General features: G+C 45.2%; 1 protein-coding gene across 5 annotated transcripts in view; it reads left to right on the top strand.

Moving 5' to 3' along the window:
* Positions 1–25062, top strand: part of smad3b (SMAD family member 3b) — a 101847-nt gene extending 76785 nt beyond the window's left edge. For all 5 annotated transcript variants that reach the window (XM_067971333.1, XM_067971334.1, XM_067971337.1 and 2 more), the window contains 4 exons: positions 7457–7669; positions 11584–11721; positions 12709–12853; positions 16283–25062. In XM_067971333.1, coding sequence (XP_067827434.1) covers positions 7457–7669; positions 11584–11721; positions 12709–12853; positions 16283–16406 — 620 coding nt within the window. In that variant the 3' untranslated portion in view covers positions 16407–25062. The remainder of the gene's footprint in view (positions 1–7456; positions 7670–11583; positions 11722–12708; positions 12854–16282) is intronic.
* The last annotated feature ends 1764 nt before the right edge of the window (positions 25063–26826 follow it).

Below are 26826 nucleotides of genomic sequence, written 5' to 3' on the forward strand. Positions count from 1 at the left end.
AGGGCCTAAGCATTAACTTGTCGCCATGTTTCACTGACCGGGTTGGAAGTAACCAGCGCAAACTCGAGAACTGGCGTTTCTCAAGTGATCACGAAATCTAAGTGAGGTTGAAAGTTCACCTCCTGGTCACAGAGTTTACATTGGCAGCTGGCCCACGGTTTTAGCTTTGTTTGCCTGTCGTGACTCAGTGCTGCTGCAGCACACTGTCCCACAATGAACAAGAGGCTCTTGTTTTATGTTAGAATAGCAGCGGCTGAACAGGGAGGCTTGGGGTCAGCCCTGCTTTTCGCCAACTACTGCTGGGCAGGGCATGAATTTTAGGAACTGTTATTTCCAATAGGTACCGTGCAGTTGGACTACTTAATTAACACTTGAGTTAAAAGTATAATGCATGACTCTTGTTGACGGGGATTTTATATTTTAAATTCAACAATATCTACAAAGAACAATATATAGTTTGTGGGTTCCCCAGATGACTGAGTTGCTGCCCAGTACTCTCTGGACCATGCCGAACCCAAGTTTGATTGGTGGATTGTGCTGAGTTACTTGCTACCTATGGACTTGGCAAACTCTGGGTCAAGGAAAGGGAAAATGAACCCGGTTTCCCACTCCTGACCGCTGCCAGTGACCCGAGTGCAAGTGCGTGGATCTTGGGTAGGACAGGGACGAGCTCTTTTTATGATGCCCTCCTTGACTGAATAGCGCGCCAACACTCGCTGTCTTCGGGACGCACGTGGAGAATGGCTACTTGAGTGAGGTAGTGGAGGGCTGCACTCTAGTCAGGGTCATGTCCTTCACAAGAAGAGGGGAAGAAATTGGTGGTGGGGTGGGGGGGTGGGAATTGGGGTTGAGGTTGCAGAAGGGACAGGGGAAGAAGCAATTCCTAGGGGATAAAAGTTTGCTTTCCTGTACTCTGGGAAGAGCCTGGGCCTGATCCAACTCCCTTCAGTGTAACAGCAGAAAGTTTTGAAGACTTCAAAAAGAGATTCGAAATTTTAACAGATTACAAACGCAGTGAGTTTAGGCATTGGTTGGTCCTCTGATGATCACAAGCTGCGTGTGTCTCCAGTTTTAGGGTGTCCCTAGTATCCTTCTGTTGATTTGCTGCCCTGTATCTCGCTGTGCACATTAAACACAAGGTCACAGACCCAGTCTAGCCTCTTTGCAGTGCTGCTAATCGTCGCCAAGCTTCAGAGAGGATTCCCTCAAAGGAAGAAGAACATTTTTTCTTTTCTGTCCTGAGGGTCCGGACTCTTGTGGTTCCATGGGTGGCTGTAGCTTTCTGATACTTGGCCCAAGTGACTATCCTGCAGACAACGTGGACACTGAGAACCGGTTGGTTTGAGAGGGCAACACTGTTGAACATTATCTTGTTCTCACCCAACATCCACTCAGGATTACTTTCCAGCAGGGACTACTGGATAGAGACCGGGGTAGGGAGCATTGGCAGGTTTTTTTCCCCCCCCCTCCATAGCAAAGGAACACTGAGCACAAGTGGAATGGCCTGGTTAACTCAGCACAGACCAGGGATTGAATCTGGGACCAATTAGTCTGGTATGATTCAACAGCACGTCGAACAGTGCATCTTTTTCTCTTGAAAGAACTACAAGAGCCAGATGCAGTGACTGAAACGAACTCTTGAGGTTCGCTTTGGGTTCTGGAGCAGAACCAACCATCCTGACGACCAGTTCCTGGCAGCAGTGAGTAAAAATGTTGCTACTATGTATTGTATGAAGCACTAACGGGGACTGATTGAGTTGGGGGGAGGAGGGGGAGTAGGATAGCCACCAGCCCAAGTTGGGACTGGATGCCCGATTTTTGAGCCAGCTACCTTGAAATTTCGGGGTCGCAAGCCAGATATCAATAGTCCATTTTTGAAAATTCAGTACCGTTTTTCCCGCTTTGTCTCATGATATGGAGACACTAATTGTTGAGATTTTCAGTGAACCTTCCTCAGTAGCAAACTCATTGAGCTACCAAACCCCACCCCCTTGACCAACGCAACCCAAACCTACCTCCTGGGTTTTGTGGGGAGGGAATGGGGTTGGGAACGGGGTCACCCCCAGGAATGGGAGTCTCAAATGTTGTGATCACTTAAAGTAAACTATCAGAATTACCATCTTGTAGGTTTGACATTCTCCGAGGCCCTGTAGCTCATTCCTGGCCAACTGTCACTCTCTATAATAATATCTGTCATGTTGAACATTTACTGTATTTGTGGTTGCAATTTACACTTGCAATAAAGCAGAGCCCCAGTTAACCAGCTGTCAAAACATTGGCACTGTGCCTTTTGAAATTGTCCGCCTTTCTCTTTTTAAAATAAAAAAAAAATCTGTTTTCTTTTCGGACCTCCCATGCCAGACCCTGTCTCTGCCCCTCAGTCAAGAGGACATGCTCTTGGGCCTCTGCTGCGGAGCTGGGCACGTGACCATGGGGTCAGCTTGCATGCCGTCCTCCCCACCTCCTCTCTGGTTGGATCAGTTCAGCTTCGACCGCACTCCGTGACTCTCCCTCGTGGGGAGCAGTGACCAGGCCTGCCCTGGTGGCCGAATTGGTAACCACGCTTGTACTGTGTATAGTTCAGGAAGAACACAGAGTCGGCCTATGGTCTGCGTTGTGTTACTTGGTCTCAATGGGGATGATTGTAGGGGAGTTGCATTCGGTTTCAGTGACCTTCGGGGTAGGGAGGAAGAATAGATCCACCGTGGGTTCAGCACCTGCTCGCTATCCGGTGACCTCTGCCCAGATGTGCTTATGTGTGGAGAAGGTTAGGATTGGGCTCAGGCTGTGATTCCCGACCCTTCTCCGCTGACGCTCACTGTCCAGGTTCACGTGAAGAATGGCTACTTGGGGGGCAGTATCGAAGATGCCCAAGTACCTGGGGTCAATGAGGGTAGTGCGTTTGATGTAGTCTACGTGGATTCTAGCAAGGCATTTGACAAGGTCCCACATGGCAGACTAGTCAAAAAAGTACCAGCTCGTGGGATACAAGGGAAAGCGGCAAGTTGGATCCAAAATTAGCTCAGTGGCAGGAAGCAAAGGGTAATGGTCGACGGGTGTTTTTGTGACTGGACGGCTGTTTCCAGTGGGGTTCCGCAGGGCTCAATATTAGGTCCCTTACTTTTTGTGGAATATATTAATGTTTTGGACTTAAATGTGGGGGCATGGTTAAGAAGTTCGCAGATGATACAAAAATTGGCCGTGTGGTTGATAGTGAGGAGGGAAGCTGTAGACTGCAGGAAGATATCAATGGACTGGTCAGGTGGGCAGAAAAACAGCAAATAGAATTCAATCTGGAGAAGTGTGAGGTAATGCATTTGGGGAGGGCAAACAAGGCAAGGGAATACACAATAAATGGGAGGATACTGAGAGATGTAGAGGAAGTGAGGGACCTTGGAGTGCATGTCCACAGATCCCTGAAGGTAGCAGGACAGGTAGATAAGATGGTTAAGAAGGCATACGGGATACTTTCCTTTATTAGACGAGGTGCAGAATATAAGAGCCGGGAGGTTATTCTGGAACTGTATAAAACACTAGTTAGGCCACAGCTTGAGTACTGCGTACAGTTCTGGTCACCGCATTACAGGAAGGATGTAATTGCACTAGAGAGGGTACAGTGGAGATTTACAAGGATGTTGCCAGGACTGGAGAGTTTTAGCTATGAGGAAAGATTGGATAGGCTGGGGTTGTTCTCTTTGGAACAGAGGAGGCTGAGGGGTGATTTAATTGAGGTGTACAAAATTATGAGGGGCCTAGATAGGAAGGACCTTTTTCCCTTAGCAGAGGTGTCAATAACCAGGAGGCATAGATTTAAAGTGATTGGTATAAGGATTAGAGGGGAGCTGAGGAAAACTTTTTTCACCCAGAGGGTGGTGGGGGTCTGGAACTCACTGCCTGAGAGGGTGGTAGAGGCAGAAACCCTCAACTCATTTAAAAAGTACCTGGATGTGCACCCGAAGTGCCGTGACCTACAGGGCTACGGACCAAGTGCTGAAAAGTGGGATTAGGCTGGGTGGCTTATTTCCGGCCGGCACGGACACGATGGGCCGAACGGCCTCCGTCTGTGCCGTAAACTTTCCATAATTCTACCTGCGGAGCCTCCAGCAAGGAGTGAGTGTCTGCAGGAGAGGTAGGGAGGAAGACTGAGAACTTAATGCAGATCATGTATGTGGATTTTTGTTAAAACTGAATCCAGTGTAAGTTTAAAACGTAAACAGGAAATGTGGCCCTGCAGTGTGATGATTCAGTGTGCCAGGCAGAAACACTACACTTCCTGTTTGTTACTGAAGAATTAGCTGCAGTTAGAACGTGAAGAGTGTGCGTGTGTGTGTGTGACTTTGTCCATTAATTTCCTTCTTCCCCCTTGCACACCAGGACAGCATGGTCCACCACACACACTTGCATCATTGCCAGAGACTCTGGCATAGGCCTCGTGTAACATACAGGCCTGAAATATACTCTTCCCGTCCCCACCCCCCTCCCCAACTTTCTTCCTTCTCTCCTAAAACTGGCAACTCGCGCTGTGATATGGTTAAAAATCAGCCGGGGTTACTGCTCCTGATCTCCGACCCTCTTGGAAAGTGCATGTGTTGACGTTGGGCGTGTGCGTAAGCGTGGTGTGTGAGAGCATGTGGCGTGCTGTCAGTGTGTGAGAGAAAGTGCCCCCTGAGAGACCCTCACTCACGACCCATTCCCACCCCCAGACCCTAGCCGAACACGTGAAATATAGTCGCCTCGGGCAAAGTACAGTTGGGCTGTGCGACTGTACCTCAGCAAGAGTTGATAATTTCAGGAGGGGGTGGGAGCGGGGAGAAGAGATTGTAAGTGGGGGACTATTGTTCTGGCAGCAGGAGCTTTTATTCTAAAATGGGGATCTGTTCTGCTGGGAGATTGCATTCTGCTACTGAGAACAGCTGTTCAGAGCAGAAAAATTTGTAGCAGCTGTTCAAACTGAATTGTGCTGTATATGTGTGAGAGAGAGAGAAGCATTCAAATCACAAGTGATGGCCTACGGTTGGGAAGTACAAAACCATAATCTCAGCCCTCAAAACTTTGCAGAAATCCCCTTCTTTTCCTCTTATTTTGCCTTTTATGGTTTCGCTCAGAAATGTTAAGGCTGTTGGTCTGGACCGCTAACACCTCGGGGGTGCTGAGGGCATTTACAGTGCCCGAGCTGAGATCAGCTAACTCGGCACAGCCCAGGGATCCAGTGCATGAATTTGCACGGCCCAGTAGCTCAGTGCGCAGTGCAGTGACAGACTCCGGTCAATAAGGGAGCTCTCCTGGCCAGGGTCAGTTAGCTCGGCACAGCCCAGGGATCGATCCCGGGCCTGTGTAGCTCAGTAACACACCAGGCGATGATGGCCTTACACACCTAGACCATCAGGGATTAACAGAAAAACTGATAACCAAAAATTAGGGCGAGTAAAGTCCATCGAGCTTACTGTATCTCGGAGACCTTAACTGTCCCATCTGCGCTCTCTTGTGAATAAGCCCAATGATTTTGCCTCAGTTGATAGATTCCCAACATTTACACATTTTCTCATGTTTAACTTTATTAAGATTATTAAGTAGTATTTACTGGGAATAAAAATAGGGAAAGGATTTGTACATCTTAAACGGTAAGATTATACGTGGAGTGCAGACACACAGGCCATTAAAGGCAAATTGAATCTTTGGTTTTGTATCTAGAGACAGAGAACACAAAAACAAAGAGCTAACATTGAACTTGTACAAGACCCTAGTTAGGCTGCATTTTGAGTATGGGGTGCAATTTTGGGCACCCCATGATAGGAAGGATATAAAAGCAATGGAAAAGGTACAGCATAGATTCACTAGGATGTTACCAGAATTGAGGGATTACAGTTAGGCAATACTGAGGGAGTGCTGCACTGTCAGAGGTGCCATCTTTCGGATGAGACATTAAAAAGAGGTCCCATCTGCCCCCCTCAGGTGGATGTAAATGATCACATGGCGCTATTTGAAGAACAACAGGGGAGTTCGTCCCGGTGTCCTGGCCAATATTTAGCCCTCGACCAACATCACTAAAACAGATGATCATGCCATTTATTTCATTTCTATTTTTGGGATCATGCTGTGCACAAATTGGCTGTCACGTTTCCTACATTACAACAATGAGTACGCTTTAGAAGTACTTAATTGGCTATAAAAAGCGAGTTTTGGGACGTCCTGAGGTCATGAAAGGCGTCATTTTTTTTTATTCGTTCATGGGATGCGGGCATCACTGGCAAGGCCCACGTTTATTGCCCATCCCTAATTGCCCTTGAGAAGGTGGTGGTGAGCTGCCGCCTTGAATCGCTGCGGCCCGTGTATAAATGCAAGAGGTTGAGTAGATTGGGACTCTACTCATTGGAGTTCAGAAGAATGAGAGGCGATCTTATTGAAACATATAAGATTGTGAAGGGGCTTGATCGGGTGGATGTGGTAAGGATATTCCCAAGGATGGGTGAAACTAGAACTCGGGGGCATAATCTTAGAATAAGGGGCTGCTCTTTCAAAACTGAGATGAGGAGAAACTTCTTCACTCAGAGGGTAGTAGGTCTGTGGAATTTGCTGCCCCAGGAAGCTGTGGAAGCTACATCATTAAATAAATTTAAAACAGAAATGGACAGTTTCCTAGAAGTAAAGGGAATTAGGGGTTACGGGGAGCGGGCAGGAAATTGGACATGAATTTAGATTTGAGGTTCGGATCAGATCAGCCATGATCTTATTAAATGGCGGAGCAGGCTCGAGGGGCCGATTGGCCTACTCCTGCTCCTATTTCTTATGTTCTTATGTATGTTCTTTCTGTTTCCTTTTTTATGAAGTTAGGGCTTCTTTCACTGGAGATGACAAGGTTGAGGGAATAACCGGATAGAGTTCTTGAGAATTATGAAGGGTTATAACAGGATAAATACTGATTGATTGTTCCCGGTGGCTAGCGAGACAGTAATGAGCAGGCACGAATTTAATATACTCACAAAACATTTTTAAAAGGGAGGTGAGTAAAAAAAAAAAAAAATTCTTTGCACGGAGGGTGGTTAAAATTTGGAATTTTCCGCCATTGACCAGTGTTGAAGCAGAGTCCATGAAATCTTTTGAGAAGAACTAGTTGGATTGAAAAAGAGGAATATTAACAGGGGTGTGGCAGGAGAGAGCACGAGAGTGGGATTAGACTAGGTAGCTCATGTGGATATAACGACTTGATGGGTTGACTGGCCTGTTTCTGTATGATTAAATGGTCATGCTTTGAAATTTCATTCTATTTGTTTTTCTTCCCCCTGACCCTGGGGCGGAGGGGGGGAATCCTAGTGTAGCTCATGGCGTTGTCGGGGCATTGGTAGGGGTATTACAAATAGGGCGCAGAAGCTTGGGTTTGTAAGGGGAAAATTGGGCCCTCATCCATTGTATAAAATTGCTTCCTGGCTTTTATTTTTATTTTGGTTTTCTTCCACAGACCTGCAGCCGGTTACCTACTGTGAGCCAGCCTTCTGGTGCTCAATAGCTTACTATGAACTGAACCAGCGAGTGGGAGAGACTTTCCACGCCTCGCAGCCCTCTCTCACCGTGGATGGCTTCACTGATCCATCCAACTCCGAACGCTTCTGCTTGGGGCTGCTGTCAAATGTGAACAGGAACGCGGCAGTGGAGCTGACGAGGAGGCACATTGGTAATGGACCGCACTGGCGGTTGTAGTTCCTACTCCTGACTGCTTTTGAGTGATAGCCTCACCCGATACCTACATGTTGCACGTTGGTAACGGTCTATTCCAGTGCTCTCCTGGCCAGCGTCCCGCCTACTACCCTCCGTGAACTTCAGCTCATCCAAAACTCTGCTGCCCGTATCCTAACGCACATCAAGTCCCGTTCACCCATCACCCCCCTGTGCTCGCTGACCTACATTGGTTCCCGGTCCAACAACGCCTCGATTTTAAAATTCTCATCCTTATTTTCAAGTCCCTCCATGGCCTCGCCCCTCCCAATCTCTGTCACCTCCTTCAGTCCTACAACCCTCCCAGATCTCTGCACTCCTCCAATTCCGGCCTCTTGCACATCCCCGATATCCTTTGCTCCACCATTGGCGGCCGTGCCTTCAGCTGCCTCGGCCCTAAGCTCTGGAGTTCCCTCCCTAAACCTCTCCTCCTCCTTTAAGTCATTCCTTAAAACTACCTCTTTGACCAAGCTTTTGGTCACCTGTCCTAATGTCTCTCTATGTGGCTCGGTGTCAAATTTTGTTTGATAATCGCTCCTGAGAAGCACTTTGGGACGTATCACTGCGTTAAAGGTGCTTTATAAATGCAAGTTGTTGCTGCAGAGATGACTGCATTGCCTCAGCAACTTTATGATTCAGGGTGGATTCACACTATTGTTTCAGCTTTGCACCAAACGTGTAAATTGGGTAATAAACTCGAACTGACTCCAAGACAGGGAGAGTGAAGTTCCCTCCTCCAGGGAATCTCACTCCTCTTTGCTCCATGGCCAAGTTGGGCCCTGTCTCTGGATTTACACTCGATAACTGCAGCATTGGTGCAAAGCGAGACTGCCTCACACTGATGCTGTGGTGGCGGGTTAACCTCCAATGACTCGGCAGGTAAATACACTGCTCAGTTCCGGGTTTGACCCCTGGTCTGCGCTGAGGTACCTAACATCACCTTGTGGTTGGGTTGCTAAAATTAACCTCAAATGTCCCAATGTGCAGGAACTGGGAGCAAAACTAAATCAACCAGCGTTCCTACTCCCGATGGCTTTGGAGCGATGTCCTCACCCAGTACCTACACGTTGCACGTGACAAGACTGGACTCGGCTGTGATGCAGTCCATGGTTAAGTAACCTCCTGACGCATGCTGTCTAGGCCCACACGTGAAGAATGGCCCTTTGACTGAGGTACCAGGGTGGGGACAAGTGACACCAACGCTCATGGAACCATATCCCAGGAAGCATTGGGTGGGTGGGGAGAGAAATTGGCACAAAACAGTTGTAGATTCCATTCCCCAGTAAGGACATGCTGCCCTTAACATGGAGCTCCCAGCATGGCAGTAACAGGGATTATAGACTTTGAGTTACAGAGGAGATGAAGGCCAACAGTTTGAGATGACAAACGTCCCCATGTACGAGGCCCACTTTCTATAGCATGTTACGCAGGAAAAGCAAAGATGCTTGTCAGATCGTCTGCAAGGAAAATGGATGGCTTCCCCCCTCCTTAGGTTCCATGGTTCAGTTTGAAAACAGTTCACGCTGAGAACTCAATGCAATCCATTCTGTTCTCCGCTGGATTGAAAAAACTTCTTCTATTTTGCCTCCTTGCTAGTCACATAGTCGTAATTTGGATCGACTGCAGTGAAGAGAATGCTGCATTGCCAGAGATGGCATTTTTCAGATGAGATGTTTTAACACTGAATCTGTCTGTTCAGGCCTGGACTAATAATCCAGAGAACATGAGTTCAAAACCCACCGTGGCAGTTTGAGAATAAAATTTTTAAAAACTGGTATCAGTAAAAGTGACCAGGAAGCTGTTGGATTGTTGTAATTACTCAACTGGTTCACTAATATTCTTTAGGGAAGGAAACCTGCTGGCTTTACCCAGTCTGGCCTATATGTGACTCCAGTCCCACACCAACGTTGTTGATTCTTAACTGCCCTCTGAAGTGGCCTACAAGCCACTTAGTTGCATCAAATTGCTTACAGCGGTCCAAGAAAAAGACTCTCCCACCACATTCTCAAGGTAACTAGGGATGGGCAATAAATGCCTTGCCACCAATGCCCACATCCATAGAATGAATAATAAAATAAATATCCCAGGTCAATATTTGAAGAACAGGGCGTTCTCCTGGAGCCTGGCCAACATTCCTCCCCCAATCAACATCACCAAACAGATCAACTGGCCATTAAATATATAATTACAGGCTCTTTCTTTCTGTTAATCTCATTGTTAGTCGCAGAGTTTAGGCAAACAGCTCAACTGGAGCAACTGCTCCCTTTCCCTCTCGTTAAAAAGGGGGGGGGGTTATGTTTTACTAAATGTCTCTATAAGGGAAGATACCTATACTTGTACCAGCATTTCTCAGTCACCTCCTGTTGCTTAATTTTATGCTTTACAAGTGCTGGCTGGAGACAACCTGGGAGGAGACATTTTATGCAGAACTTCTCCTGTCTTGGCGTGAATGAGAAGCAGTGGCTTCTGGGCACCGTTGCTGTTTTATAATGTTACATGTAGAGGAGTTGATCACTAGTGGGTTTCATTTCGTCTCTGCTGTGTTTCCACTGTATTGGTTCATACGTTCGCCCTTAAGTAATTCTCCCTGTGCTATTGTGAAATATTTGCAGGGCTATGGGGAAGGAGCGGGGGAGTGGGACTAATTGGATAGCTGTTTCAAAAGAGCTGGCACAGACACATTGGGCCGAAGGGTCTCCTTTTGTGCTGTATGATTCACTTCTATGATTGTGACACAGTCAGTGCATTAAAGTCAAGCAGATGGGAATTTAACACAAACTTACTGAAAATAAAGCACAGGGGAAATTAAACCACAAAATAGTTACCCCCAGGCCGCCTGGAACCAGCACTTCAAAAAATGTAAAACCAGGCAACAGGAGGTAACCAAGAAATGCTAATGTACGGAGTATATTGAGTAAACTTTCCCATTAAACACACACATTTACTAGAGCTGTCGACAACAGACAAATCATCAGTGTGAGATTTTGAATCACGAGTTGTGTACCTGAGGCATCACCTTGTGCCAAATAGATAAACGCGGTTAAAGCTGGCAAGCTGTGTCTGTCTCAAGCATAGGGAATGACCAACTAGCATTTAATAGGTCCTCCTCTCCCCCCTGATAGCCTGCTTCCTTGCCTTTCCCTTTTTACTACATTTCCCTTTCTCACCATGCCTCCTTTGATTGTGGGATATGCAGGTGTTTTCTCTCGCAGCTATGGAGATGTGGCTATCCCAGCATTCACTGCAGTAGTGAAAGCCATCTATTAAAATAACAGGCCCGAAAATTGGTCGATGTCTCGGTCTGTCTCTGTAGTATTTAAGTGTGTGTGTGTGTGTGTGTGTGTGTGTGCGCGCGCATATGCTAGCACGGTCCATACACTTGGAACTGCCCAGTGGGTCACTGTGGGTAAGTCTTGCATATCAGACTGATGATGGGCCAGTTTCAAGTGCATGTTTAGGGTCCTGACTGTGGGACAGACACAATTTGCCCAGCTCAGGGCAAGGTCAGCTCTAAGATCCAAACCCAGGTTACTGGGAGTTCAGGGTCTGCGACTGATGTTATGTGTGTGTTATCATGAGGGTACATTGAGGATTATCAGTTTGTTTTAATAACATTGCAGACAGACGGAGTGTTTTTTTATTTCTTATCTCATTTAGGTTTCTTTTTGGTGTCTTCCAAAAGCTTCATTATCATCACTCTCCTCATGGTTTTTCAAGTTTGCATACTTGCATTTGTAAACAGAGTGGATTATGTTTAATGCAACTGGATTCTTTGAGGACATACTGTTTCGTATGATGCAGTGCTGAAAAGGCACTGTGTTCGGCTTGGTTGTGTTTTCCAATGCTGACGGCCATGTATCCTGTGCATTCCAGGCAGGGGAGTCAGGCTATACTACATTGGGGGAGAGGTATTTGCTGAATGCCTGAGCGACAGTGCCATCTTTGTTCAGAGTCCAAACTGCAACCAGCGCTACGGGTGGCATCCAGCGACCGTTTGCAAGATTCCGCCAGGTAACTGCGATAGAGTGGCTTTCGTACGCTGCCTTCTGTTAAGTTCTCAATTAAATGGGAAGGAAATCTTATTGGGGGGGGTTGGGGGGAAAGTAAGAGTACTTTCTGTTCAGTGTACTTCCCCACTGTCTATTCATAACTTTTCTTTCATAGAAATATGACCTGACTTTTTTTTATCCCTGATTGAGGCTTGCTGTGTCAGGTGGTTATGCCATTGACTGTAGAGCAATCCCATGTGTTCAAAAGCGTCTCCGTTCTTTGCGAAGGGACCATGACTTTGGACCACCCTGGGGGGTGATCCAGAGTCGCACGACCCTGAGTAAAAGCGCACCTTGGGGTAATAATCAGCGCGAGTGTAATTCATGGAAGTAATACGCCTCTTAATTTGTGATAATACTGGAGGCACTTGAGTTTGTTCCTCTTTGTAACACACTGCAGCCCTTGTGGTTTCTGATACACTCACTCAAAGAGCTGTTCCAAACTACTGAACGGATGTTGGATCGAAGGCAAGAGGTTTGGACAGTTTATATGTTGAATAACAGATTCCCGGCAGTGAGTTGCAGGCTGGATTCAGATGATTTATAAATAGAGTGACAGTTACCCAGGAGTGAGCTACAGGCTTGAACCCAACAAAGAGGTTTGGGAGGTTTATACATAGAATGATACAGCACAGATGGAGACCGTTCGGCCTATTGTGCCTGTGCCAGTTCTTTGAAAGAGTTATCCAGTTAGTCCCACTCCCCTGCCCTTTCCCCATAGCTCTGTAATTCCCCCCCCCCCCCCTTTCTATAATGGTTACCCAGGAGTGAGCTGTAGGCTGGAACCTAATCAAGGGGTTTGGCTGATTTATATAAGACAAGCACACGTACTTGTCAGTGAAGTACAGGCTGGAATCAGGATTGGGGAGGCGGGGGGGAGGAAAATGGCAATTTTCTGGCAAGTGATGTGCAATCTGATCTGCAATGGGTTTGCTCTCTTCCTAAACAGGATGCAACCTCAAGATCTTTAATAACCAGGAGTTTGCAGCCCTTCTGGCTCAGTCAGTGAACCAAGGCTTTGAAGCAGTGTACCAGCTGACCAGGATGTGCACAATCCGAATGAGCTTTGTCAAAGGCTGGGGAGCAGAATACAGGTATAGTTCACGATGTTCATTGCCAAGGGCTCTGCCAGTCCCGCTCGGGGGATGGCTGTCTGCTCGATTTTGTTTGCAGGAAAGGTGCAGGTTGAGTCCAAGGCCGGATTTATACTGCAGTCATTGGGCTGCCATTCGATGGCCTTCTGCAGAGGGCCCTCACACCTGGAGGCTTTAATGTGCTCTGTATTCTTCTGAAGCTGCCTTCGTGTTGCTGTACAGTTGTGTCCGTGCCACTGACGTCCAGGTTTCACACAGATGGTACCGATCCCAAAATAAACTTGCCAGATTCGCTAATGCGGGCAGGCAGGTAGATCAGGTTTAAAAGAAAAGCAGCAATATAAAATTACCTTACGTCACATTCACATTTAATATACCCAAAACCACTTTAGTCAACACAGTAGTATAACTGCAGCCTAACTTAAATTGTCCAGAATATTGACCTAAAGGTACAGATGGATATAAAGCCACTTGTGTACGATACTGTTCGGTCGCCCAGTTACCTTGCAGGATGTTGAGTTCATCGGCATTCTTTAAAATTAATTCCAGTCTTTGGAGGAAAGGGGGAAACGCTTCTGCTAAATTGCAGCGTGTAATTTTGAACGGCAATGTCTCCAAATTAGCTCGGTGATTCAGATGTATATTTTCTTTTGCACATTATGCCTTTAGCAGGCAGGAGGGACAGCAGCAGCTCTGATCTGCCTCTGATTAGCAACTCCCCCACTCTCCAAATCCACCAGATGTTTAGAGACTTTGCTGGTTCTCCCCACATTCAAATAACAGCCAAAACTCCAAAGTGTTGGCTCCTGTCCAGCAAGATAATCACATCCAGATGCTAAACACACACACACACAAATCAGGGCTGCCCTCGAGCCACTCTTGAACATTTTAAGTTAGGACTGAGAAGGTGGAAGGGGGTTGTGAAGAAGTGGGAAAAAGAAATAATCATTAATTATTAAAGAAGTAGATAAATTCGCCACAATGTGTGGAGTGTAAATCCTGCAAAAACCTTGGGCACAAACTAAAAAGAAGTTTGTTCCAATTCTTCTGCTTTTGCCCTTCTTTCAAAGGAAGTTCTTATCTATGTCAACCCAAATCTTTGTAGTTTGAGGGTTTTTTTTGGTTTGATTTGGATGTTTTAGAGGGATCATCTCATCAGCCAGACCATATTTTTTTTTAAATGGAGGTAAAGTTTAATAGTAACATTCTCTCTTTTAAAAATGATTACGAGTTTCCCCCAACAATGCTCTGTTACCCGCACCACCATCTGTGACCACTCTTCCAGCCACCATATCCCTATCCGCTGGAGCTCCTTCCCTAAAACCCTTTACCTTGCCACTTCCTTCTCTACTTTGAAAAGCCTCTTAAAACCTTGACATTTGAGTGGGCTTTCTCTTCTCCCCCTGCACCCACTTTTCCTGTTTTAGTTTTTCTCCCCAGCTCGGTCTCCCACAACCTTTCAAAGCACCTAGAGCTATCTGCCTGTATGTGAGGAATGTTATCGAAATGTAAGTGGTTAATAGTGCTGCTCGCTTGACGATCTTCTGAGTAAACGGACTGCTCCGTACAGACCAGAAGGTCCCAGATTTTCCTTGCATGTACTGAGTTAGCTGATCATGGCCAAGGCAGTGTTGGGGGCATTACAATTGGCCTCAGTAGTCCTGGACTAGGGAGGGGACAGTAACAGCCAGGGCTCTAGCTTCTGATTCTGGCTGGAATCTGCATACACGTGTGAGCGTCAGGTATGGCCAGGATTGTGCTGGGCAGTGATGTCCCCAGTGGTCAAGTGGCTAGCTGACATTCATTGTCTGGGCTCACACAAGAGGCCTGGCTGCTTGGATGAAGTAACGGGGTGCATGACTCCTGTGGAACCGTAACACAGCACGAGTCGGGCCTCTTGGGGAGAAATTTGACCAAAAAATAATTAACAAGGGCTGGTCACACCATCAAGGAAGCTGGCTTGGGGGAGTTACTGAATCTGGCCCTATGGGTGCCTACACAGTATCGTGTTGCTGTGTAATGTAAACGGGGCAGATTCCACAGCACTTTTAGCTCAGGCTGTATTAGATAACCTCTCTCAAAACAGTTCTGCAAAACAATAAGGGCAAGAATCATTGTAACTGAAACGTGGACACATTCGGTTTTTAGTTGCAGGTTCAAACCCCATTCCAGGACTTGAGCAAATAATCTAGGTTGACACATGAGATATTGTCATACTTTGGATGAGATGTAAAACCAAGCCATTCTACCTGTTGTGATGGTCCAGGTGGATGTTAAAGGTCCTGTGGAACTATTCAAAGAGCAAGGAGTTCTGGTGCCTGGCCAATATTAGTCACTCCACCAACACCATCAAAAACCATTCATCTCATTGATTTTGGAAGCATCTTAATGTGGGCAAAATGGCTGCCACATTCACTTACATACCAACCTACAACCAGCAAAGCACCAGCCCCAAGAAAGATGATAACTTAAAAAAAGTTCTAAACATAGGCCTAGGATATGTAGTCACACTGAAAGTACAGTGTAGCGTAGCTTAAGCTGCAGAAACACCCAACATCCCATTACTTGTGCAGCAGAAGACTGTGGCAAAAATGAAGGAGAATGCCTCTAATTTCTTGTGGAGAAATTCAGGTTTATTGTGGGTATGTTTCGGTACTCTCTGTTGCTAAAGAGAACTCTTAAAATTCTAAAATTGTCGTCTGTGTCACAGAGCCACCCCTCCGCGCCCCCTCCCCCTCCAGTCATGGAGGCCTCTTTCAATTTACCCTCACTGTCATTCCAGACCCCTTCCTCTGGCTGCAGCTGGCTAATGTGCTCGGGGTTGCAACTACGCTACGGCTGGGAATTCCTGATCTCTCAAAAACTATTGCTAGATCAGCAATTCGGGTATCAATAAAGTTTATCTTGAGATCCAATACAGGCAGATAGGCCGAAGTTAATTTCACGTCAACTTCAGGTCACCACGTTTTGTTTCTGGGCACCATCTTCAGTGTGTAGCAGAGTTCTATCCCCAAGCAAAGCACCTCAATCATCAGGGAGGAGGGTCGAACAGTGGAGGACTGAATCAGACAAGCCAAAGTGGCTCATGAGGTGACCTCAGTGGTGTGCAGGTAGTTCAAGACTCCTCTGCTTTTTACCTGCAGCTGAGGAGCCCAGTACAAAACGAAACGTTGACCATCTACCTAAAACATGGTTAGCGTGTATGTGACTGCACATTGAATGTTTCTAAGAGCTGTGATATGGTGCTATATAAATGCAAGACTTTCCTACGAGGAACGATTCCTGGGCATCGATGTATAAAATGTCATCATTGGCGGGGAAAGGATGCGTTGTTGGGGTGGTGGGGGGAGACGAGAGGGTGCGCATTAAACCTCTCCCCATGTGTGCATTTTTATGACCTGCCTGCGCTCTGCCTTTTTATCTCTGTAGACGGCAGACAGTGACCAGTACCCCCTGCTGGATCGAGCTTCACCTGAACGGACCTCTGCAATGGCTGGACAAAGTCCTCACCCAAATGGGATCGCCGGCCATACGATGTTCGAGCATGTCGTAAAAGATTTGTTCATCTCAGGGAAGACGCCTGCCAAATCTTACTGGTCCAGCTGTAGCAGTTAATTTATAGAAAAATAAATCAACAACAAAAAAAAATTGCTACTCGCAGTGCCCGCTGCCAGTGGTTCCTTCTGCAGTGATACCAGGTACCATCTTTGCCACTCCCCCCACGATAACTGTAAGCACTTTCTGTGGCAATGCTGTTGGGAAATATTTACAAGGGCAAAATGCAAAGTGACGACAAACAAACAAAAAAAGAAAAACACGCATTTTCAATTCTCTTTTTTTCTAATGGAGGAAAATAAACTTTTTTTTCCCTCACTACCAGATGGCAAATTTGTCGGCGGTTGTTTTGTGCCAACTGTCCATTTTGTATTATTTGGCTTCTTAATGTTCTGTCTCTACAACTAGAATGAATAGTGCAGTTGCCTAGGGTTAAATTGATCGATCGATCTCTCTCTAGTTTTTTTTAATTTTTAATGTCCTCATGGAACCTTTGATGGTCACGCCTGGGAAGAAGGCCGTTTGTTGTTACCCGCCTGCATCACCCTGGTAACTTGAGCCATTTGTTACACCGAGAAGAAAGAAGTTACTACAACCGTTCTCTTGTTCAGACCAGCTCGTCCCTACGTTACAACAGTGACTACACTTCATAAGCACTTCATTGGCTGTAAAGCGCTTTGGGACGTCCTGAGGTCATGAAAGGCGCTAAATAAATGCGAGGTCTCTCTTTTACTTGGTGGTTTTTGAGCCCCTTGTTGTTTTGCAGGTCCCCCCTGTATACCACCACCAGCTGTTGGGAATGGGGGAATTGAGCTGCACTTCCCAGGACCTATTCTGATCATCAATGTACTGGAAGCTTGTGATTTCTTTTGCCAGTAACCTTTTTCCTACTCTGTGTTTCTACTTGTATTACAAAAGTTTGACTTGCACACTAACCACCCGCTTTTAAATCTTTCCTCCTTTCTAGTCAGATTTCGAGCACTCGGTTAGCCATCTATAGTAGCTGGGAGTTGTTATTTTGAACAATACAATCCAATTTATATTGAAAACTTTTTCTTAGGCCTGTATGAAGCGCCTTGGGACATTTTCTCTAGTTAAATGCGAGTTGTAGAGGTGTGCAGAGCGGCCAATATTTAGTGGTCACGCCCGACTTTAAATGACCCCCATCTTGGAACCGGTCTCAGTCCTGTCTGCAGCACTTGCATAACCTTTAATTCCTGCAAAGGCAGTGGCACTGATGGCTCTGCTCAGCAGGCTCATACAGACTAGAAAGGTCCCAGGTTCAATCCCAGGTTAGTACGATGTTGACTGATCTCAGACAGGGTGGTGGTTAGGGCGCAACTGTTGACTTTACTGTCCCTGGGATGGTGGGGTGGGGGCGGAAGAGATATCAGCCAGGGTTCTTGTTACTGCTCAATTTTCAGTGAGGGCAGGTTGGGGCTGAGGGCAGGGCTCCACTGTAACACCCTCAAAACACTCACCCTCTCGGCTCCCACAAGAAGACGGACAACTTCGGCAAGGTACTGGAAAGCGGCTGGTATCCTAGCAACGGTCAGTGTGGGGGAGAATGCAGCATTTATTTACACTGATTTCCTCACTTGCTGCCTTTGCAGTAATTGTTTTTTTTAAAGTTTTTTTTTTTGCGCAGTGGTCCAATTCAAACTTGCAACACAAGCTTGTGTTTCTGTCGTTGGACAGATTGAGACTTTGGCTGAACTGAAACAATTGGCTTATTCAATTAAGTATTTATTTAAAACGGTCAAGTAGTGCTTTTGATTTAGCCCGAGTCCACAGGCATTGTTATCCATACTCTGGTGTTTTTGTTAACACAACCTCAGTCTCATGGAGGTAAAAATTACTGCTCCTGGACTGAAAATCGGGGGTTTGGGACTGCGTACTTCTGCATTACCCACTCTCAGTGCATGTTAGGAGCGGGTGCGTCAGATAACCTATGGTCTCTGTAAAAATCTCCACTAATTAAGGATCATCCATACAATGCAGTACCTTAAAAAAAAATGGTCCCAGGGCAGTGCTGGGGTGGTGTACTCTAACAAGGCAAATGGACAAACTTGGTTCCAATCTTAAAATAAATGGAAAATGGTGCAAATGTATAGGTCAGTCACAATCTGAGACAGAAAAGACAGGTTAACATTTTGGGCGGATATCCTTCGTCAGAACTAGTTTTGACAAAGATTCCCATCAGATTTGTCTTTTCCCTTTCAGACACGGATCCCACCGTTTGTAGCGGACGTGTTGGTGGTAACACTATTTGTAACCAACATCTTAAAAAAAATAAGCAATCTCCATTTCGCAACTGCCTCTCCTAATTGTTAGCAGTTGCATCCAGAATTTCATCACTAAGGTAATTGCACTTTAACGAGGTCTGAACAGCTGATTAAAACTACTCGAAGACCCGACGTTGCCTGAAATCAACAGAGCCTTTTAAATCGTTACGTGTAGGGTAAGCATTTATTGAACTGCCCGAAATACGTTCATTAACAGTGTCTTTGTAATTGATTCCTATGGTAATGGCAAATGATTAGCCACCATTTGCCCGATATAAGCGGCTGCCTGTGATAAGCTTGGACAGGTTAAGTGGTGGGGACTCTACTGACTGACCTGCTGTATGTTTTCAGCATTTTCTCTTTGTACTTAAGATTTCAGTCATTTGTCACTATTTTTCCTTTTTACCTCCAATTGTTCCAATCTTGGTCTTCTCACCTGATTGGAGTGATGTTGTTCAGAAGATGTGATTCATTTGTACACCCGTTGACTCCAATAATGGTTAATTCAATTATTGAGAAACCCTAGGTGAAGGGATAAGGCCCGTAGAGCAAAGATGAAAGACATGGTAAATCAGGGAGCAATGTTTAGTGACATCAAGCCTGTTGATGGCTGGAGGAAGGGAAGGTCCACAGTTTTGAGATCTTGGGAAAGAATGAGTTACGGTAGATGGTGAGATGAGTCTTAATTTCAGTACAGAGTGTATAAAGAACTGCTTAGGCTCTTAAACAAAGGCAAAATACTGCAGATGCTGGAAATCTGAAATAGGCCCTTAGTTAGCTGGGAACTCATGTCTGACTGCTGCAGATATCTCTTAAAAATTCTGTTGATTCGAACTCTCTTCTTTCCCCGTGCAGTGGAGTATAGAAACTTTACCTTCATGTTTACATTAGCACACCAAGGGAATGATGTCATGTGGGGAAAGTGGCTGGGGGTAGAAATATTAAAGCAATGTTAGATGATTTCCCCCCCCCCCCCCCGCCCAGTTTCTTTTTCCAGACCTCCTGTATCTCATCCAAGTGGCAGTTCTTCATGTGTGTGAGACCATATGTATGAGCGGACTATTTCAACATCGAGGACATCACAGCCAAGTTCTATTGTGCGCTCACCCTGCGTGTATGTATATAAGAATCATTGGCTGCCAGTCCAGAGGAGCAACACTAACTGATATTTGCCCTACTTTATGGGGAATTATGGATAATCATAGTGCCCCAGAACCATTTGCCCCAGCTGAGATCAATTAACAATACTGGTCAGGGATTAAACCTGCATGGTGCCGTTACCCACTAGGCCATCAGGGGAAAGTGGTGAGAAGCTATTTATGGCTGAAATGAGGATAAAACAGGTAGAACTGTAGGGTGATTGTTGTAAGTTTTAAGCTGAATTCCTGTCATTTTCCCCTTGCAGCCACTACCCCTCCCCTTTGGAATTCTCTTCCAACCGCCTTCCTTTAAAAGCCCTTCTCATTTTCTTTACTTCCTGCTTGTTCACTTCTCCCCCTTTGTGAAGTGCTCAGAGATGTTTCTATGTGAGTATTGTATATATTTTGAGTATAAAATTATCTCTATGGTTTGGGAATTACTGGGGGGGACATTTGTGTTGGATTGGGTGGGGGTGGGTGTGCTCTCACCTGGGTCTATTTTCCAGACTTCTCAGTACCAGTCACCATTTTCCAGCTGCCGGTCTCCTGCTCCTCATTTTCTAGCCTCGCTGTTGTTGTATAGCAGTGGAAGTGTGTGGAACATTTCTTGTTCTCTAGGCTGTTGTGGTGACTGCAAGGAGTCTTATTTTTGAGTGGTGGATTTTTTTTTCTTGACTGGAAGGTATGGGTGGGTGGAGTGTCTTATACACCAGTGATATAAGGTATACATCAATATGTTAATTCCAAGTCAATGTGCTACCAAGCTACAAGGTTATCCAAGAACACAAGGTTACTGATAGACCTGGGAAATTGATAAATATTCATATGCGTCAGCTTGCCTCAGTTCATAGTACTTGCACCTCGGAGTCAGACTGCTGAGAGTTCAAGTCCCATACTAGGATTTGACCACTCAATCTACTTTTTTTTTATTCGTTCATGGGATGTGGGCATTGCTGGCAAGGCCAGCATTAATTGCCCATTCCTAATTGCCCTTGAGAAGGTGGTGGTGAGCCACCTTCTTGAACTGCTGCAGTCCATGTGGTGAAGGTTTTCCCACGGTGCTGTTAGGTAGGGAGTTGCAGGATTTTGACCAGCGACGATGAAGGACCGGTGATATATTTCCAAGTCACGATGGTGTGTGACTTGGAGGTGAATGTGCAGGTGTTCCCATGCGCCTGCTGCCCTTGAGGTTGCGGATTTGGGAGGTGCTATCGAAGAAGCCTTGGCAAGTTGCTGCAATGCATCCTGTGGCTGGTACACACCACAGCCACGGTCCGCTGGTGGTGAAGGGAGTGAACGTTCAGGGTGGTGGATAGGGTGCCAATCAAGCAGGCTGCTTTGTCCAGGATGGTATCGAACTTCGAGTGTTGTTCATGGAGCTGCACTCATCTGGGCAAGTGGAGAGTATTCCATCATACTCCTGCCTTGTGCCTTGTAGATGGTGGAAAGGCTTTGGGCAGTCAGGAGGTGAGTCACTCACCACAGAATACCCAGCCTCTGACCTGCTCTTGTAGCCGCAGTATTTATGTGGCTGATCTATTTAAATTTCTGATCAATGCTGACCCCTAGCACGTTGATGGTCATTGCCTGGCGTAAATGTTACTTATCAGCCCAAGCCTGCATATTGTCCAGGTCTTGCTGCATGCAGAGCATGGACTGCTTTGATATGGTTGATTATGGTTGGAGGTGACTTCCTTTGGATGAGATGTTAAATTTAGCTATATCTTTCTCTTCAAAAGAAGTTATCCTAGCCAACGTTCCTTGCTCAAACACCACCAAAAGCAGATTAACTGGTCATTTGCCACAGTGACATTTGTGCATCCTTGCTACATGCAGAATGACTACTGTGTTTGTCTACAGTCACTGTGCTTCAAAGTAACTAATGTCAAGAGGGTGTGTAAATAGATCATGCACCATTCAGCTCTCAACTTTCATGGGACGGCTCACCTTAAAACAGTGCCAATGGGGAAAGCAGCAGCCATATAGCAGACTCGCGAGCTGGTAATACAAGCTTTTGAGACACACTGTGATCCTGCCTGATGTTCTAGTTGCAGTTTGTAGCTCCTAGTCACCAGCTTATCAGATGGAGTGAAAACCATGCTCCTGTCGCCAAAGCAGACAAAATTGCACCCTTTTCAGAGACTGTAGTTAGCACGCAGGCTGATCCTACACCTATACCCACACTGTGCTGGAAGCAGCCAGTAGGTAATGCATGCAGATGCCTTAGGGTGGCTTTCCCAGCCATTTTTCTTACTATCTCTATGGGAAAAGCAGCTGGCCTCAATTCTACATCTCCCTGCAAACTCACTCTATCCCTGTCACAGATATTTCCATGTGGTTTCCTTGAACAGCTGGTAACACTTATTCTTGGGAGGAAAATTCCAGGCCTGATTAAATGAGGTTTAAACAGAAGATTGAAATAACTGACCTTTTAGTGTATACATTTTTTTTTAAAAAATCTTTTCACTGCACTCCTTAAGAGCATTCATTCTTTTGTTTAAAAAAAAATTACATGCAAGAAAGATTTTAAAACAGTCTGCTCTGGATTTCGTGGGATTATCGTATGAGGCACTGTACAAGCCGTAGCGAAGGGGGAGAAGTGCTACTGGAAAGTACCACACTGATCACGAAGAGGTGATTTGTCCCATCAAGGCTGCTCCTTTCACAGTGCATGGCTCTCTCACTCACTTCAATCATTTTTCTTTTAGTTAGAACATGCAGAGTCCCTTGACTGTTTTATAGATTTGTGTTCGAGATTCTTAATGTAAATTTGCTATATATGTCACACATTCCTTAATTGGACATTACCATTCTGTGACAGTCACACCTGCAGCTACACACTTATCACTAGGTGGAGCTTCATAAGATCCAGGCACCCATATTTATACCTACTGCATCACTGATGCAATGTTGAGGTAAATTCTCAAACACCTGCCCTACTGTGGTCAAAGCTATGGAAGATTCCCTAGTTACTGAGATTCACACATGATGTGGAGATGCCAGTGATGGACTGGGGTTGACAATTGTAAACAATTTTACAACACCAAGTTATAGTCCAACAATTTTATTTTAAAATCCACAAGCTTTCGGACGCTTCCTCCTTCCTCGGGTTTACATTCACCTGAGGAAGGAGGAAGCCTCCGAAAGCTTGTGGATTTTAAAATAAAATTGTTGGACTATAACTTGGTGTTGTGAGATTCACACAGGTAGAGTTTCTATATGGAGTGGAACACATCCTGCTTATCTCAATCCAGATAATTTAGATGCAGGTTAGCAGGGGCAAGGCTTAGGGACCTCCTGGCATACACAAGGGTATTTCTGGATTTTAAGCAGCAAAAACCACACTGCCTACCAGCACAAATCACTGCTAAGCTTCCCACTGCTTGTCCAGTAAGGACTATCCTACCTATTACTAAGCTGGGTGCAGAATCCTAGCCACCATTAGCGAGCTGGGTGGATCTATCATAGTTCCTAACTCTCTCTTGTGCATTACATAGATCTATTAATATCACTGAACTGCTTCCTTGGCAGATATTGGATCAATTCTTCTAAAGATATCAACTGACAGAATTAACTACTTTTTCTGGTAGACTAGGGGATTGCAGTATTAGTTTCACCATAGATACACATTTCTTTGGAACTGGTTCTAACTCTTCATTTTGCTGCAGTTCTGAGTTGGTATTATGGTAAGCACCCCACAATAAGATGGAGTGACCTCTCAGTGGTCACACTGAGCTGGATGCTCAGGCTGATGTTACGAATGCACAGTACCACCGGGCAATCTTACTCAGGCTATGCATACTGCAACATCGCAGATCCACTGCCCCCTAATCTACGAGACTCTGGACTGCACTTTCGTAGGATCAGCTTCTGTTTTGAACAGCAGAAGGTCCAGAAGGTAAGCTGTAACCAGCAGGAAAGTCCAAGCTTCACCCTCGGAGTTAGGAAACCAGCTAAAGATCACACTCCTGATGGAAATTATGGATTTGGATATTTTGATTTCCAGCATTCACAGTAATTATTTTTTAAAAAGGAGCCTGTAGTGAAATCACATTGCAGCTGTTTCATGCTAGTGTGATTCAAAAAAAAGAGAAACAAAACCCAACAAAATTGGATCAGGCTACAATTATAAGTGAGTGTGGAGTCTTGAAATTGGATGTGGATGTCATTGCATGTTGTCCCAATGTCCAGTCTCTCTCTTTAGACCCTTGGCACCAGCAAGAGGCGAGTGACTCAACAAGCACTTTTGTTTACTGCAAATTCCCAATGTGAAGCACAGGCTATGCAGCCCTAGTCCAGCTGCTCAACCACGCACTCCCCAAATGGCTCAGTTGCTAAATTTGCTATGCAGCAAACTAAGCCATACATCACCAGGAGTTTTATCTTGTGTGCAGGCAGAATTAGGGCATCCTACCACCCTTGATCAAACAACTGGCAGCCATGGAGCAAAAACAGGTGAACTTGGGCATTCCTACTCAAACTTTGGCCATAATATTGGAAAATAATCTCACCCAAGGTCCATGGAGACAATCCAACTACATTTGTAATACTTGTTTTACTAGTTTGGGAGTTTCTAATCTAATAAAAGGGAATACTTTTGTGCAAGATGGGTTAAAGCACTGTATTGGAGAGGTTCTCATGTGCTTCAGTGTTTAAACAGATGAGACCAACTCCAATGGGTCTACTTTTGGACTTATCAAAAGGTGGCAACACTAACTGAGCATGTATTGTGGTGCAGTGCATCATGGCATGAAGCACCCTCCACAATGGCATCTGTGATGCTTGCAACAGTGGAATAGTGATAACTCATGGAGTCAAAATAAAGCTATCCCATGGCTATGTGTATTTTTCTATTTAATGAAATGTAATGTGATTCTGCAAATATATTTAACTAAAAATTGGCCTGTAAAACTAAAGGCAATTGAACCTATGTCTACAGTTATTGCTTGCTGTTTACTAGGCCAAGGTTGCAGTTTAGATTGACTACCCCATGACCTGTATCAGCATTTTACCAAGTTCTGTAGGAGGTACCATGTGAATCTCTCCCCAAGTAGCATTAAGCTATTTAGTCCCAGCAGACAAAGCTGTATAACTTTCACATTTTACAAAAAAGGTGCTTTCTTGTACTTTAGTGGTTTTTTTTCTACTTTTAAAGTGTTCAGAAATGGCCAAAAATCCTTTCCATTTATGTAAATGTTTCAATGTTATTAAAGTTCATTTTATCATGTTATGAACGGTAATTGTTTTTGTTACATCAGCCACTCGAGGGTTTAGTGAACTCACTGCCTTCCAGGGGAGGAGAACAACTACACGTTTCTTAAACCAAAATGTTGAACACTCATCTCAAGACATGGACTCGGTGGGCTATTGTTCTATGGTCAGCAGCCCTCCTCAATCCCTTATATGAGCAACCGGTCTTCATCTCCAAGTGAATGATGACAAACCCCCCCCCCTTATGATCGAATGGCCTGCCTTTAAAGCCAAGCTCAATTTTATTCAACATTTTCACCAGGGCAGGGAGGGGCACTGCTAGATTGTGATCAGGAGTGGGAACATGGTTATATTTCTCACCATAACCAAGTGACAGAGGATCAGACACCCAACCAGAATCAAAATTGGGAACTTACTGCATGGCTACATACCAAGGTTTACAGGGAAATGGGATTGAAGGATAAGAGCACATCATCAAAATACTACGCCAACCTTTTCTGCACACTTCAGGAAAAAAACATGCACAAGGAAACCATTGAGTACCAAGTACAGATAGCTGCCCTATGCAGGCCCTCCTCATGCCTAGTTACATGCATGGACACCACAATGGTAGACCACAAATTTTTCACAGTACCACAGATTTGTGACTAAGTCCCTTTGTTGAACAAAGAAATAAAGCCCATTTATACAGAAATTGCCAAAAGATGATATAAAATTGTCAGCATTAATCATGGGTTCATCAGTCAGCTTTGTAACATGAACAAGATTTTTTTCTCTAAAAAGGAAAATGACAGAGCCAGTAAGCCTGTACCTTTTCAATAGATCAACTCTACCTACCTGCCATCTCAAAGTATCCCTCAATCCCTTCTCCAGAAACATCCAGATATTTAAATCTTCTAGTAGCATACTGGTTTGTGTAAAATTCCTATGCACTAGGTTAATCACTGCATTAACATATTACACTAAGGAATATTACATGAAAAAAGACTTGCATTTATATAGAGCCTTATCACATCTCTCAAACATCTCAAAGGGCTTCAGACAATTAATTACTTTATTGCAGTCACTTATAAAGCTAACAGAGCAATCATAATGCACACTGCAAGATTCTAAACAATGATGAGATGAATTGCCACTTTAGCAGTTTTTGTTGGTGGGGGAGAGGGTGAATATTGGGAAAGAAACAAGAACTCCCTGCTCTTCAAGAAATGCCCTGGAATCCTTGGTGTCCATCTGAAGCAGCAGAACAACAGCAACTTGCATTTATAAATAGCCTTGCTTTGAGGTCTTATCCAAAGGACAGCACCTCCAACAAAGCAGCACTCCCTCAGTACTACCATGCAGCATTAGCCTAGATCATGTGCTCAAGTCTAGGAATGGGGCTTAAACCCACTACCTTCTATCTCAGAGGCAAGGAGACTACCAACTGAGCCAAACACAGCCAGTGGTTTACTAGAGTTAATTAAAAACACACTAAATGAGAGTTGCTGTTGTACTCACGTCATGAACGCAGTTATACTGTGTTTCAAGGACCTCTGGTACCTTCTTCCACAACTCTATTGGAGGTTTTGAATGAAAAAGTTCTACCCGAGTTCTTACCCCCAAATACTGAGCCTTTAACTTGTGGCCGCTGCTATTTGAACCCCTACCCCTTGCCACAGTGAAAGATTTGCTGGGATCAGTTCTGTCAATTCCCTTTATAATGTTGAAAAGTTTAATGTTAGCCTGAAGTCCCCTTTTTTTTAAAAAACAAAGAAAGCAAGCTCAACTTTACTCACATCAT

The sequence above is a fragment of the Heptranchias perlo genome, chromosome 34, assembly GCF_035084215.1.
Source record: "Heptranchias perlo isolate sHepPer1 chromosome 34, sHepPer1.hap1, whole genome shotgun sequence".
NCBI classification, from domain to species: domain Eukaryota; kingdom Metazoa; phylum Chordata; class Chondrichthyes; order Hexanchiformes; family Hexanchidae; genus Heptranchias; species Heptranchias perlo.